The following is a 14,472-nucleotide window of genomic DNA, read 5'->3' on the forward strand; positions in this document are numbered from 1 at the left end:
TGAAGCATTATAAGCACCAGGAGATCAAAGAACCAGAGAGTAGTGCACAAAGATACTGACCATCCCAAGGCGCTAGGGAAGGAGCCATGTTAGAAACCATCTCCCTGAATATCAAAAATAAATAATATAGAAAAGATTTGGCAAATTAGGATAAATAGAGGTCCTTGGTTTGCATATGATTTCAGGTGAATAAAGAAAAAAAAAATGCTGCAGGTGTCAGGATTCTGCCCTCAATGCTTACTTGAGCTCAATGATTACTTTGTCATTGCCTGTTGAAATCTTAGCATCTCTCAAGGCCCACATGAACCACCAAGTATGCCCTGATAATCTTTGTCAGACATTACCCTCAGAACACCATCCCTTTTCAAGAAAAGCAAAGCTTGAATGTGTCAGTGTTAGAGGTGCTGGGGAGGGTAACTCAGTATGAGAGCTGCTATCTTGAATACTTAGCATCTCTGGATCTCTGCATATTAGCTTCGGATATTGCCTTGAATACTCCTATGTCTCTCCAACTTTGGTTTCAGTACCTTTATATACATCTGGTCATATTCTTCCTTTCTGGTTCTGATTCTGTTTTTCACCTAGTTGTTCTTATCTGCATTTGATGTTTCCTGTTCCGTTCTTATGTCTTTAGATCTGGCCAAGATCTGCACCCATCTGCCTGCTCAGTGGGCACAGGGAAACTACCTGGTCCTCAGCCCATTCACTCCCACTTTTCCAAGCAGAAGATTCCTCTGAGTTAGGACCGTTTCACATGGAAATGCTTTCTGCTGCACCTGGGCTCTCATAAAAGTGATTATGTGTACTATTTAATATCAGTTTGCCTGTAATCACAAAGCTAGTAAATGACAGAGGTAGGATTCAAGATGTGGTTAGCTCCTTGTCTATTGTACCTATAGTGATGTTTCTCAAAGTGTACTCCACAGACTACTTTTTCTAGAATCACAAGGTTTGCTTGTTAATAATCCAGATTGCTAGGCCTAGCTTACACCAGAATTTTTCAGGACAGAGTCTCTAACTCTAAATTTTAGTAAGCTCCCCAAATAATTTTTGTTAGACATACTAAAATTAGAGAACCACAGGTCTAGAGTATAATTACCCATCTTTGAACCTCCCATGTACCCTGAATGTAGAGCCTTGAACACGGAAGAAGAGAGAAAAAAAAAAAAAAGAAGAAGAAGTCATAGACCTGGACCCGCTTACCTCTCAGAGCTCCCACCAGAGTCAGTGAGCTCAGCTGCCGATGGAAGGCTTGCCCCAAGTCCCGGAACTGCACTCCCTTCAACTGGACCCGACTGGGCTCCTCTGGGAAAGACTGAACAATGACTCTGGCCCCCAGATCCCTGGATCCCAGCATCTTCTCACTCTTGGAATATAAACAGTCTTGTAAATTACCTGAAACATAGAATGAAGTCAGGGGGACCTGAAGCATGTGCAACATGCTTCCAGACAAATCATCCAGTAGGAAAGGTACTGTTGGTGCAAAGGACAAACGATTATTGTTTGTTTCATTTAATAATCTTATTTCCCTTTTACTTTGATTTTCCTCTTTGGATTATTAATTAAAACATCCAATAACTAGGACATGATGTTGCCTTCACTCTATTATTTCCAGAAGCCCCCAAATCAATCACCTTAATTACTGTCACAAAGAGGCTGACTATAACCCACAAACCCAACCTAAATAGATGCTTATTTCAATCCAAAAGATCCCCTGGAGGGAGCATGCAATAAAATGACCTTCTCGTGGTTGATAATTGTAGGGAAGAAATGTGAGCGCTGAATGCAATCACAGCTCTTTTTAGTCTTATACTGTCCAATGGGGTTTCCCCTTTATTTTGTTGCTTTGCAGTTTGGGGACTTAGCAATAATGCCACTGCAGAAATGGCACAGGTCTCCAGAGAAGTAACTGAGTGACATCCTCCCCACCTGCACCCTCAATACCTCCTTCCCAGCCCCTTCCCTAGTGAGGATAACAAATTGCAACACCATAATGCACTCAGGGTACCACTGCAACAGGGTATTGTGGCCTCAGGATCCAGGATACCTTCTGTTGACGCGTGGCATTTGATGGCATGAACTAACCTCAGAATAGGTACAAAACCAACTTCTGAAATATTTCTTCATTATTCATATTAATAAACCAAAATGCTACAAATAAAAAATGATGTACCATTCCACAGTGAATAATTTGCTAACACCCAGGAATAAACATAAGAGGTAAATGAAGAGGTGTTTCATATTTGTATGCTTTACCGCAATTTTGATTATTATGCCAGTGATCCATAATTTTTTGAGTGACTAGGTCTCATATTATTTATTTGGCTACCTTGTTTACTCACCTAAGCCCCACACAAAGAAAGGCGAGTGATACGTTACTTGTTTTTAATGAATGTCTATGAATTTGTTTTATTTTAAGAATTTTGTAATAACATTTAAGAGTTATGAAATTGGGGATTTTTCCATTAGGAGCCAACAGACCTAAAATGGCCCAAACCTAAAAGTATCATCTCTCTAGCAGCATAATCAAAGGTAATGTTTTGGACAATATGGTCTGAGAATACCTGTATGAGAACTACCAAAATGGTTTGAACAGAATGCAGATTCCATTTCAGAAGAATTGTTAAAGCTGGCAGTCACTGGATTCTAATCCACTGTATCCAAACCGTTTTCAGAATGACATGTTTGAGAGCTAGGTGACTGGGGTGGTGAAGGGTGGACTCAAGGTCCCTCTCACCCAACCACATTTCAATATTACACCCACATGCATCTATATGTAGACATGACACAAATCTTAATTCCAGCCATGACACTTCTTCCAGGCTCCAGACACTACCAGGGCACCTCTACTCAGATCCTGGCCTGGCATCTGTCTTGACATTTACAAAATTAAAGTCATGATCTGCAGCCTTCCACTCCAAAACCTGTTCCCATTCCCATCTCACTAAATAGCCTCATCATCCATCCAGAGCTCATGCCTGGGAGTCATCCTTGACACCCACACCATCCTAAACCAAAGTTGACAAATGAGATCTTCACAACATGTGAAAGCCTCATAATCTACAGCCTGGGAAACCAAAACATAACCTACTAAACTAACCATCCCTGAAATAGATGTTTAATAGGCACATCAGTGTGATTCAGTGCCTGTTATTCTTCTAGAAGATAAATTGACTTTTCAACCACTTACTTAAAGTATGTGGTAGTTCACTCAGAAAACAAACTCCAAAAGTGGGGGTGAGGGGAAACAGAAGAGCCCTATTAGTCTAATCAGTAACAATGTGCTGCCTGTGTCTGTGACTCTGGCATTAAACTGTTTTCCTGAGAATTTCAGAAGGGGTCTGGAATCAGAGTTAAGATTTCTGGGAAAAATGTTTGTTTTTTTTTCCAGAATATTTTTGCCCCAGAGAAATAATTTCACAAGTGGAAACTATTCTCTACCTCTTCCACTAGGTTGTGGAAGGCAGGAGAAGAAATGACAACTTATCAAGACCATTCTGAATTAAAGAATATTATGAATATGCAAAGACTAAGGGTTTATTCCATTTTGAAAGAAGTCAACAATACTACATATCATTTGACAATAAGAACATTCTTTCTCACTCATTGACTTTTCAATAAAATACTTCTCTACCTTCTGAACCACTGGCCTCCTGGCATGAAGCAAGGTGCTTCATCCTCTCAGTAGTGAGATTTCCTCGTATGGTAACACTCCTGCTGAGCAGCGCCACTGTGACCTTTAAAATATGGCGTCTTCCAGCCACCCAACTCTCTGTGAAGTTGTGAGAATATCTGAAGAGGGGGGAAAAAAAGAAAAAGACACATCTGAAGATACTACTCCAAATTTTATTAGGAATTGTAAGCCACTAGATTAGCGTCTCTGTTTGGGAGTCTATTTCCTTAGAAGCTCAGATACAGAAGAGTGAACTATGGGCACAAGTATGCGAAAATTAGGAATCCTGCAGACGATTGCACCATAACGCAGAAGCTCTAGAGTCTTCCAAGAGAAACGTATTTAAGAAATCTAAATCTTTCAAACATTTCATACTTAATAATTTTCTTATCAAAACATCTAGCATTATTTAATGTAAAAAATACATCACTGAAAGACAAATAAGTGTCCAGACACCAACACAATTAAGACTTCATCTTCTTATATCTAAACAGAGCCGAGCTGATATTCAGTACCTCAAGGGTGATCTCAGATAGAGGTCTGTAGTGTGCACAGTGTCCACAATGACCATCTCTTCAATGGGTTTTGCACCTTTGATACCTATTCCACTGATGATAACAACTTCATCCCCAGAGTGCCAGTCCACAGCATCTTCCAGAGCCAACACTTTGTCACTGGCATAGGCAGCTGCTCGAAGATGGGTGACAGTTACTTCTGGTAGCGAACCTAAAGTCAAACAAGGAAAACTTATCTAGACATTTTGATAGTTAATAGGAATTTGCTAGTATTCAGCCCAATAATTCTGTAAAACAAGAGTCCAGGAAGGCAAACATCAGGCTTGATGAGCACTGATGCTTTTGGATATTAGGTTTCTCTTCTGTCACATGTTGTAATAAAAATTATGCAGGACTGAACATGACATGGGGTGAAAAACACAGGAATTGGAGTCAGCCTAAACTTACAATCAAATCATAGTTTTGCCATGTTCTAACCAAGGGTAATATACTCAAGGATGGGCCCCAGTTTCCTCAGCTGCAAAGCAGAAGTAGCAAGATCTTTCCACATAAGGTGTTAGGAGAACTAAATGAGATAACTATGAAATATCTAGCTTGGATCTTCAAATAAGAGATGTAAACATACTTTAGTCTTTTCATTCCCTGCATCATGCTGTTTTGAAAATGAAATTTAACCACCTCTTTCTTATTACAAATAAAAACAAATGGGTATTAGACTCTGAATATAAAAGTTCATAACAAGTCTCTAATCTGAAGACTTCAGTGCAACTTACAAATAGGGTTAGGAGAGCACTGATTCACGATTACCTTGGATTGGTTGTCCTAAGCCTTGATGATTTAAATGATCCCTTCAAATTCTGAACTGGGTGTATCCAAGATGGATTTGCAAAGCAAAGGGGAATTTGGGGAACTTGAGACTCTAGATTTCTTGGTTTGTATGAGGCTCCAGGGCATCCATCTGACCTTCCCCATGCCAGTATGCTCCTCCTTAATGATCAAAGACTCAAGAAGGTAGTCTGTCTCATATTTTACTCTGACCTTTTCCAACAAGGGTCAAAGCAAAGACTTTTTTCAAGCCATTACCTGAAGCAGCACTTCAGAAAACACGTGGCTTACTCCCAACTCCTCCTCCTTTCCTCAGTACATTTCCTTCCTCCTTTGCAATAGATCATAATTTACCTTTAGCCCATAGCAACTTACTGTCCTCCCTTGTTGCACTAAAGTAAAATAATAATGCTTGAATCTCCAACTACAGAGGTAGCCGACAATAAATCATTTTCAAATTATTTTAAACTTCCCTCTTTATTTGTGTCTGTGTGTGCCCAGGCACATGTCTAGGCTTGGAAAGGTCCTTAGGTTAATGATGTAATTTCTGAGGTTTACTTGGGCAATAATTTTATCTTGAAATTATTTACAGAGTTCAAAATTTCTAATTATAGGGCAGGTGGGAATTAAGACATAAATCATCCCAAAAGAAAATAATTTTAATTTTATTTCTTGTTTGTATCTTTTAACCTTTGGTAACAATAAAATAAAGTCTATTTATATGTATATATACATATATATATATATATATATATATATATATATATATATATACACACACACACATATATATATATGTGTGTGTGTGTGTGAATTTCTATGATCCATTCTTGAATGTCTGCATGGAAAATTTTCTACCAAGCACAGAAAATGTTTATCAAAGACAAAATGCTCTTGAACTCTGTGATCAATTGTGCACAATACTAAATCACTATGCAAAAAACACCTACTATGCACCTATTAACATGCAAGCTCCAGGTGGCAGAATCAAGAATAGGAACAACAAAGGTATTTCTTAACTAATCATTCTTATAATTATACTTAAGTCAGAATGAATGAAAAAAATCACAGAGAATATTTGAAGTGTGTTTTTAACTATTAACATACGCATACATCCTTTGAAATGTTGATAGCGCTTTTGGAAAGCAGAATTATCTCATAACTTATTCACTCTCATAGCAAAATAACATATTTATGTGTATGACCAAAGCATCAGTCTTGGTTGTTTCATCAGTGCCAGCCTCATCTGTCCAGCAACATAGTGGATATTGACATTTGGACAGCTACTGTCATCTGAAACTCACAAATGTCAAAATAATTATAATTATCACCTGAGCTAGACCCTCTGCAAACACCTTTTCTTCTTCTGACCATTCTGCATTGTTCTTTATTTAAACCTTGCTAATTTTTTTTTAGTTTTATCCCTTCTTTATTTATAACCTGCAGTATCTGCTTACAGTACTCAGTAATAAAGCCAAAATTCCCTTTCTGATTTTTAAAACTCTCCATAATCTGACTCTACTTTATGGCCCTTGAGTCTGTAATAAACTCTATTCCAGGAAACCCAGTCTCTTTGCCTCTTCTCACTTAACAGGATCATGCCTACCTGTATCCCTTTACCCATTCTTCCCTTTCCACCTGTGTGCCTGGCCTTCCTTCTCTGATCTAGTCTTCCAAAATGCAGCTCAAGACCCACTTCTTCCACTGAATTTCATGGAACACTTCAGCCCATCCTTATGTCCACCTCCTCCTATAGACACTATAGAGATGTGGAGTTCTTACTTGAGCAAAAGATATGTTTACATCTGGGATTTAGGTATGCCTGGGTTTGTGGCTAGTTTGTGGGCCATTTGTTTGAGTCGTTTTGCATGGGAGGAGAAACTTACACAAAGGAGCAGATGGGAAAAAAAGAGGATGACAGAGACCGCATGGGGTCTGTCTCAGATACGAGCCTTCAACTCAGCTCAATTCATAAGGATTTGAGTTAACTATTTTGAATATTGCCTTCTGGACATTCACTTACAAACCCCCATCAGATAGACACCTAAATGAGTATATAATGACCAATATGCTAAAAGCAGAAAAAACAACACAAACATTTATTTAGAACTTAAAACAAACCCAACCCATGCTAAGAAGTTCTAATAGAAGGAAGAACTGGTTTTTTCTTGTTATTGTCTTCCTTTTAACAGATTGTACAGATTCAAAAACCAAAATACTTCAAGGATAAGTTTTTATCATAATGAGATGTCAGCACTGAGTTCTAAAACTGGGTCATCTGAGTCCAGAACCAAAAGAACGGGACACGTAATAGAATACCTGAACCTCGAAATAACTGAATTAACTGTACCTGATCAGCTTTGATACTGAAAGAATTATTTTTCTTACTTCATAAATGTTATTTAAGTGCCTCACAAAGCAAACCCACTGACTTCTGAGATGAAGAAAGAATTGCCCACATTGTAAACGTGAGTCATTTCACTTCACAGAACTCTTAGGAAACCCAAGTTGGGCAGCTCCCTTCCTTTCTTTACCACAAATCAAAAAACATAAAAATACAGTTGAAAAAGCTCAATAACTTATAAATATGCTTAAATGAAAAGGGTTATGCTCTTAATGTGTAATTTAATACAATGTTTAACCACTTTAGGCTTTCAACATTGACCTGTTAACCAACAAACTATTCATTTACTCCCACTAATGACTTCTACTCATAATTGTATTTCCTACAAATTATTGTCCAAGCATTTCAGTGCCATTCATCCATAATTACACAGTCCCAGAGAACCATCTTACCAAATGGGCATGAAGAGAAAGAAAATAATCTTTGTGGGTTAACACACTTTAAAATCACTAATTGCTCTATGTTTATTTTGTAGGACTTCAATCTTTATTCCAAGTGAATAACTGCCAAGACCTTTCCAAATCACTTGGGGGAGGGGAGGTAGTGAAGGAAAAGAAGAGGAAGAGAGAGTGAAGGGAGGGGAGAAATGAAGGAAAGAATCATATTGTTAAAATAATGTTCACATCAGAATAGAAATATAAAGGAACTCACAAAAGAACTAGAAATAGTTTTCCGAAATACATGCAAATTATTTCCCTCTATTTCCACCTGCAGCTTCGCATTATGCGTAGCAAAACAATGAATTCTGCTTTTTCTTTTATGTAGATGAACACTTCTCATGTACTGGAAAGACAGACATGAAGGAGGGCACCTGGGTGGCTCTGTCGGTTAAGCGTCCCACTGTTGATTTCAGCTCAAGTCATGATCTCATGGATGTGAGATAGAGCCCTGGATCTCTCCCTCTCCCTCTCAAATTAAATAAATCAACATTAAAAAAAAAGAAAGAATGAAAGAAAGATGGACCTGTCCTCCAGGGTCCATGACCAGTACAGGAAACAGACAAAAGTCACAAATGTACCATTTTAAGTGTTAACACAGAGGGACATCCAGGGTCTACTGGTGCACAGGTGTGGGTACTTCGCTCACACAAAAGGGGGGTTGTTTCTGGGAATATTTCCCAAATAGGTGATAACAGAGCTGGGTCTTTAGGGATAAGTCATAGTGGGCCAGATGACAAAACAGAGTACTCCAGGCAAAGGTAATGGTATATACAATGATGTGGGCCAATGTGACACATTCAAATAACTGCTATATATGTGACATTGGCAGAATGCACATACGGGGAATGGGAGTTGCTGATGAGAGTCAGTGAGACTGCATCTGGAAGGTGAGCAAGACCTACTTAGGAAGGGACTCTCAGGCTCTCTCAAAGAACTAAGAGTTTATCCCAAAAGTAACCACCAAAATAATACTTAAGATGGTAACAGAGAAATCAGACTCTTCTGAGACTAGTGATATTTTAAAACCATGAGTACACATATCAAACTGAGGGGAGAGAATCCTTAGTGAGAAACTATATTTACTGCATATTGGTAGAATGAGAAAAAGCCTAAGTCAAGTCCTAAGATGATCAAGGGCCAGCCAGGGGGCAAGAGAGAGCTTGATGTGTTCCAGGAACTAAATGGAGATAGGGGTATCTGGAGAAGGCAAATGAGATGGCACAGTGTGACTGGTGCAGGACCTTGGTGGCCTGTTTCAAAGGACTTAAATCTAACTTGAAACAGTTATGTGATCAAATTTATGTTTTTAACGGTCACCCTGTCTGTTGAGTGAAGAAAAGATTGCAGGGCGGTAAAAGGAAAGTTAGAAGTCTATGTAGCAGGGTGCTGCAGTAAATGTAGAAGATGAGTGCAGTAGGTCAGATAAGAAGTTTTAATAAGTATTTGGCAGTGGATCTGGAGACAGATATAAAAATCTGAGATATCTTTTGGAGAATCAAGAGGACTGGCTGATTGGATCTAGAGGTAAAGGAGAAGTCAATGGTGACTTATAGGCTGACCAAGAGCAGAACCAAGTTGGTAGATAGATAAACAGGGACATTTAGGGAAGAAGAAAAAAGAATCCATTAAATAAACATTTATTAAACACCTATTATGCGCTATGTTCCATGTGCTCTTCCAGCCACTGGAAATACAGTAGTGAGAAAAACAGTCAAAACCCCTGCCTTCACGTAGTTTATACTCCAATGGCATTCACTTTTAGACATATTAAGCTTTAGATGACCATTTTAGGCAGGTTACATTTTAGATATTAAAGAGAATATCCAAATGAAAAGTCTGAAGCTCAGAAGAGATGTCTGAAGTTACATATATAGAGAAATATATAAACAGAGGTTAATCTATATAAATGAGTGGGATTACCTGAGAGAAGTATATAATTATGAAAAATACCTGAGATCAGGACCATGGGAACATTGTCATTCTAAAATTGAGTAGATGAGGAGAAACCGAGAAGAGCAATAGAAGGAAGAAAACTAAAAGATGATGACACACACACATGCCCATAATTAAACAAGACAAAACAGTGGGAAGAAAGTCTTATTCAACCATGCAACTGCCTAAGGACCCATTCCTCCCCACCTCCTTACCCTTGTATTACTGTTAAGGTCTGGGTACCCACCTAGCATCTCTTAGTGTTTGTGTCCTATTTCCCACTGTTCATTCCATCTCCCTTTCTGCATAGTAGCTGGAATTGAGCTTTGAGGGCAAAGGTATGGAGAGAAAACCCTGCCCTTCTATCATTTCTCATTTTCCCCTTCCTCCTGGCAGCGCTTGACCCAAATTCTCTAGTCATATACTATCTCTAACAACAGGAAGAGGTGATAAATAGCCAGAGAAATTGGAGAAAGACTATTACCTATGATTCCACCTTGCATCCGAGCTGGTTCTCTCTGCTCCCAGAAACTGCATCATGCCAGGAGTCTGCCTCTGGGCCACAGAAGTCATTCTAAGGCCAGAGGGACTGAGAGCACCCTCTGTTTCTAGTAATCAATAAGAATTATGATAGTAGAGCCCAAATGGAGAGAGAGGTGTTCCTGGTATCCCATAGTAGAAATGGACCTACTCTCCATGCAATTAGTCTTATACTCAGTGGTCAGCTGCTATACTCCCACTAGCATTAAACAGCGAGGACAGTGAGGGGAAGCAGACTGTTGAGGGCTCACCTGGGTCCTAAACCACAAAATTATCAGCATTTCCTTGAGAAAAATATATCCTAAATTCCAAACAACCATCTTACAAAGGAACTCTTTGAACTCAAACCATTTGTGAATTGGAGATGATCCAATTTACTATACTTCAGAAAAGGAGACTGTGACATTAGCATTAATATAAGACTATCTGGCAGACCAAAGAGATGGAATGGGGTATTTTTCATGTACCATTTCCCTCTGCCCTTGAGAACCACTTGCTGTGATATCTCTGTTGGTCAAAGACAAAACCTGACAGGGAATCCTGCATGAGCTCAACTCTGTGTGTGCACTATGAGCCTTCTGCATCATTACTGGTTAATCATGGGTGGTACCAATGGAGCAGGGAACATGTGCCTGCAGGAAGGAGAAGGCTCAACAGAGCAATCCTCTAAATGTGCAGATCAGCTAGCTGTATCCACAGCTGAGCAGTAAACATTTCCACACTGTGATGAAAGGGATTCGAGCACAGTCTGTTCCCAATGCTGAGAAGTCTACCATTTTGTTGGCAGAGGGGTGTAGACTAAGGCTAACCAAGGTTATTTGGATGGTGCAGTGAGACAAGCCTTTTCCAAAGGCATAAAGGAAAGGCTAATCTTTGTTTCTACCCAATCTGACTTTTACTTTTACTACCATAATTAAAAATAAGTGACTAAGAAGAATATAAAGCTCAAAATACCCAGGAAATAGTGAATTGTAAGATATAGGAAAACATCTGTAACGCTGTTCCTAGCTCCTGTGAGGATTTCAGGCCAATTAAACAAATGGCATTCTTAGAACTGTACTGGCCAGTCCTTTACATAGAGGTGCAAAATTCAGTTGCTCAGAACAAAAGGCTTCTGTAGCGTGTCTTTAATACCCACTTCTGTTCATTGTCCAAAAAATATGAAAAACTTCAGGTATATTTCTGACCAGATAGATACTTTTTTTAAAAATGTTTGTTTATTTATTTATTTTGAGAGAGAGAGCATGTGCAGGCATGGGAGGGGCAGACAGGGAGACAAAGAAAGAATGCGAAGCAGGCTCCAAGCTGCCAGCACAGAGCCCAACGTGGGGCTCAAACTCACGAACCATGAGATCATGATCTGAGCTGAAATCAAGAGTCAAACACTAAAGCCACCCAGGCGTCCCAATAGTAATTTTGATAATCATTACTACAGTGTATGGTTTGGAGTGGAGGCAACAATGAGGAACAAATGTCTAATTTTCAATAGTGTAATTTCATTTTAGAAAAGCAATTGATACATAATGTTGAATATAAAAATATAGAGAAACAAAAGAAGACACAAAAGCATCCAGAATCTTACTGCAACAGATTAATGTATGTCTTTTCTTTCCTATAGTTCTTTCCTATGTTCACACGTTGACAAAATTTCATATATAAGTAAATAATTCAACACATACTACAGAAGTGTTCTATAATTCTTGACATACCTTTTTTTTTTTGCAAATTCTCTTTACTTAACTTAGTAGGAACATCTTTCAGCAGTATTGTACATAATTTAACATCATGATGGTATCATAGCATCTCATTGAAAAGTTGTGTATTTTGTTTACAGATCCCTTATTCCTTCATACTCAGTTTCTTCCCAATATGTTGCTTTCATGAACAGTTCAGACACGAACATTCTTGAGCATAATTTTTATACATGCTAATGATCACCTCCTTAGAATAAATTCCTAAAAGTGGCATTGCTATATCAAGGCAATATCAAGGCATACACTTACTTTTAAGCCTTTTGATATAATCACCAAATTGTCTGACAGGAGGACTCACATACTTGTATATCCAGTAGGAGTACACATGGATGCCAGTTCCTCAGACTTCCTACTTTTTTTTTTTTTTTTTTTGGTCAATTTGATTGTTCAGGGGGGAAAAAAATCACTTTTGTTTTAATTTGCATTTCTTTGATTACTAATGAGAAGGTAGACAAAAATTCATAAAAAAACAAAAAAGAACCTTTTACTGTCAACATAGGATAAACCTGAGCCCTCTCCACATGCACTCATATTAACTGGCCATTTGCACTAATTATGCAAACATGTCTATTCACATTATTTGCCAGATTTTAAACTTGTTCTAAAAAGTCATTTATAAAAGACATTAATCTGTATCTATATCAGATGAGAACTGAATGTGTGATTAAGCTAACATTAACAATCACAGGGAAATGTTGCTGTATTAGTTTCCTATTGCTGCTGTCACAACTACAACATTATTGTCTCAAAACAACAAACTGTATTATCTAATAGTTATGAAGGTTAGAATTCCAATTTTAGCTGGTTTCACTGAGCTAAAATCAAGGTGTAAGTAGGATTGTTTCCTTCTGGAGGCTCTGAGGAAGGAAAATCTGTTTCCCTGCTTTTTTTAGTTGCTAATGTATTCCTTGGCTTGTGGGCTCTTCTGTCTTCAGGGAGCATCCCTACTGTCTCTGCTCCCTTCCATCCCATCCTCTTCTTTGACTCCTCCTGTGTCCCTCAGATAAATACCAGTGTGCTTACATTAAGCTTCTCTAGGAAATCCACAATAATCTCGCAATTTCAAAATCTTTAATCATATCTGAAAAGCCCCTTTTGCCAAATAAAGTAATCTTCGTGGGTTCCAGGAATTGGGACATGAACATATCTGGGGCCATTTTTCAGGTACCACAATTGAATTTTTGAATAAATAGTATGGAGAAAACTGACTAGCCATTTGAAAAAAAAATTAGATAACTGACTTATAAGCTATATCAAAATAAATTCCAGATGGATTAAAGCAGGAGTTGGCAAAGTTTTTCTGTAAAGAGCCAGATAGTAAATTGTTTCAGGTTTACAGACCAGGCAGTCTCTGTTGCCATTGCAACATGACAGAGCCATAGATAATACCTAAACACACGGATGGGCATGGCTGTGCTTCAATAAAAATTTGTTTACAAAAACAGATTTGAACCATGGGCCATAGTTTGCTAACCCTGGATTAAAGACACCAATGTGAATGGATAGATAAATACATACATACATACATACATACATACATACATACATACATACACACACACACCAGGAAACATATATGTAAATTTTTATGTCATCTATAGAGGAAAGAGTTTTCTAAGTGTGACATCAAAGGTAGAAACCATTTTTAAAAATTGTAGAATTGCTATTATACAGATTAGAAAACATCATAAAAATACTGAAGGTAAATAACTGGGAAAGAAACAGGTTCTTTATGTCCCCATCAAGAATACTACAAAGGGAGCCAAAAGAGGTAAGTCTCCACTTGGAATCCCAACATAACCTGAAAAATTAAAATTGAGAAGACAGTTCCAGAAACCTGAAAGGAATATCTTCTGTCCATCTTTATGCCACTGGTAAACACCTGGTATGTGTGTGCAAATTAGAAGCGAGCCCATGTGTGTCTTACGTGTATGAAGCGGATGGAATGAATGTTTGCTACCTCCCCTTCTGGGCCCCAGTTTAATTATCTGTAAGATGAAAGGAATGATCCCAGTCTTTGCTACTTCACAGAGTTGTTGTGAGAGTTGAATGAGAGGAAAGAACAGGAAGCAGTTTTGAAAATTATAAAGTGCCAGGATCTAGGTAAAATCCAATTTTAACAAATACTGAACATAATGCCCAATTCAACGATACTCTTCCTCCATGACCAGGCTGAAAGCAATACTATTAATAGTACTGCTTTGATGATATATATGGAAGAATTCTCTTTGAAGGAAAAATCACAAGCTCTGGCCCACGTAGCATTCCATTTACTTAGCAATGTTGAATTTCTTTTGATACTAAAAAATGTAAAATATGTCAAGTCAAGACTATTATTAACTATTTAATAAACTAAAAGAAGGTTACCAAGTCTGGAGCACTGCAGTGA

At 38.2% G+C, this 14,472-nt stretch overlaps 1 protein-coding gene across 1 annotated transcript in view; it reads right to left on the minus strand.

Moving 5' to 3' along the window:
* Window positions 1-14,472, minus strand: part of PKHD1 (PKHD1 ciliary IPT domain containing fibrocystin/polyductin) — a 475,560-nt gene that overhangs the window by 286,050 nt on the left and 175,038 nt on the right. The window contains exons 37-39 of the mRNA XM_007095512.3: window positions 4,189-4,399; window positions 3,635-3,792; window positions 1,204-1,395 (exon numbers count right to left, since the gene is read on the minus strand). Coding sequence (XP_007095574.2) covers window positions 1,204-1,395; window positions 3,635-3,792; window positions 4,189-4,399 — 561 coding nt within the window. The remainder of the gene's footprint in view (window positions 1-1,203; window positions 1,396-3,634; window positions 3,793-4,188; window positions 4,400-14,472) is intronic.

Source organism: Panthera tigris, chromosome B2, assembly GCF_018350195.1.
Source record: "Panthera tigris isolate Pti1 chromosome B2, P.tigris_Pti1_mat1.1, whole genome shotgun sequence".
Taxonomy (NCBI): domain Eukaryota; kingdom Metazoa; phylum Chordata; class Mammalia; order Carnivora; family Felidae; genus Panthera; species Panthera tigris.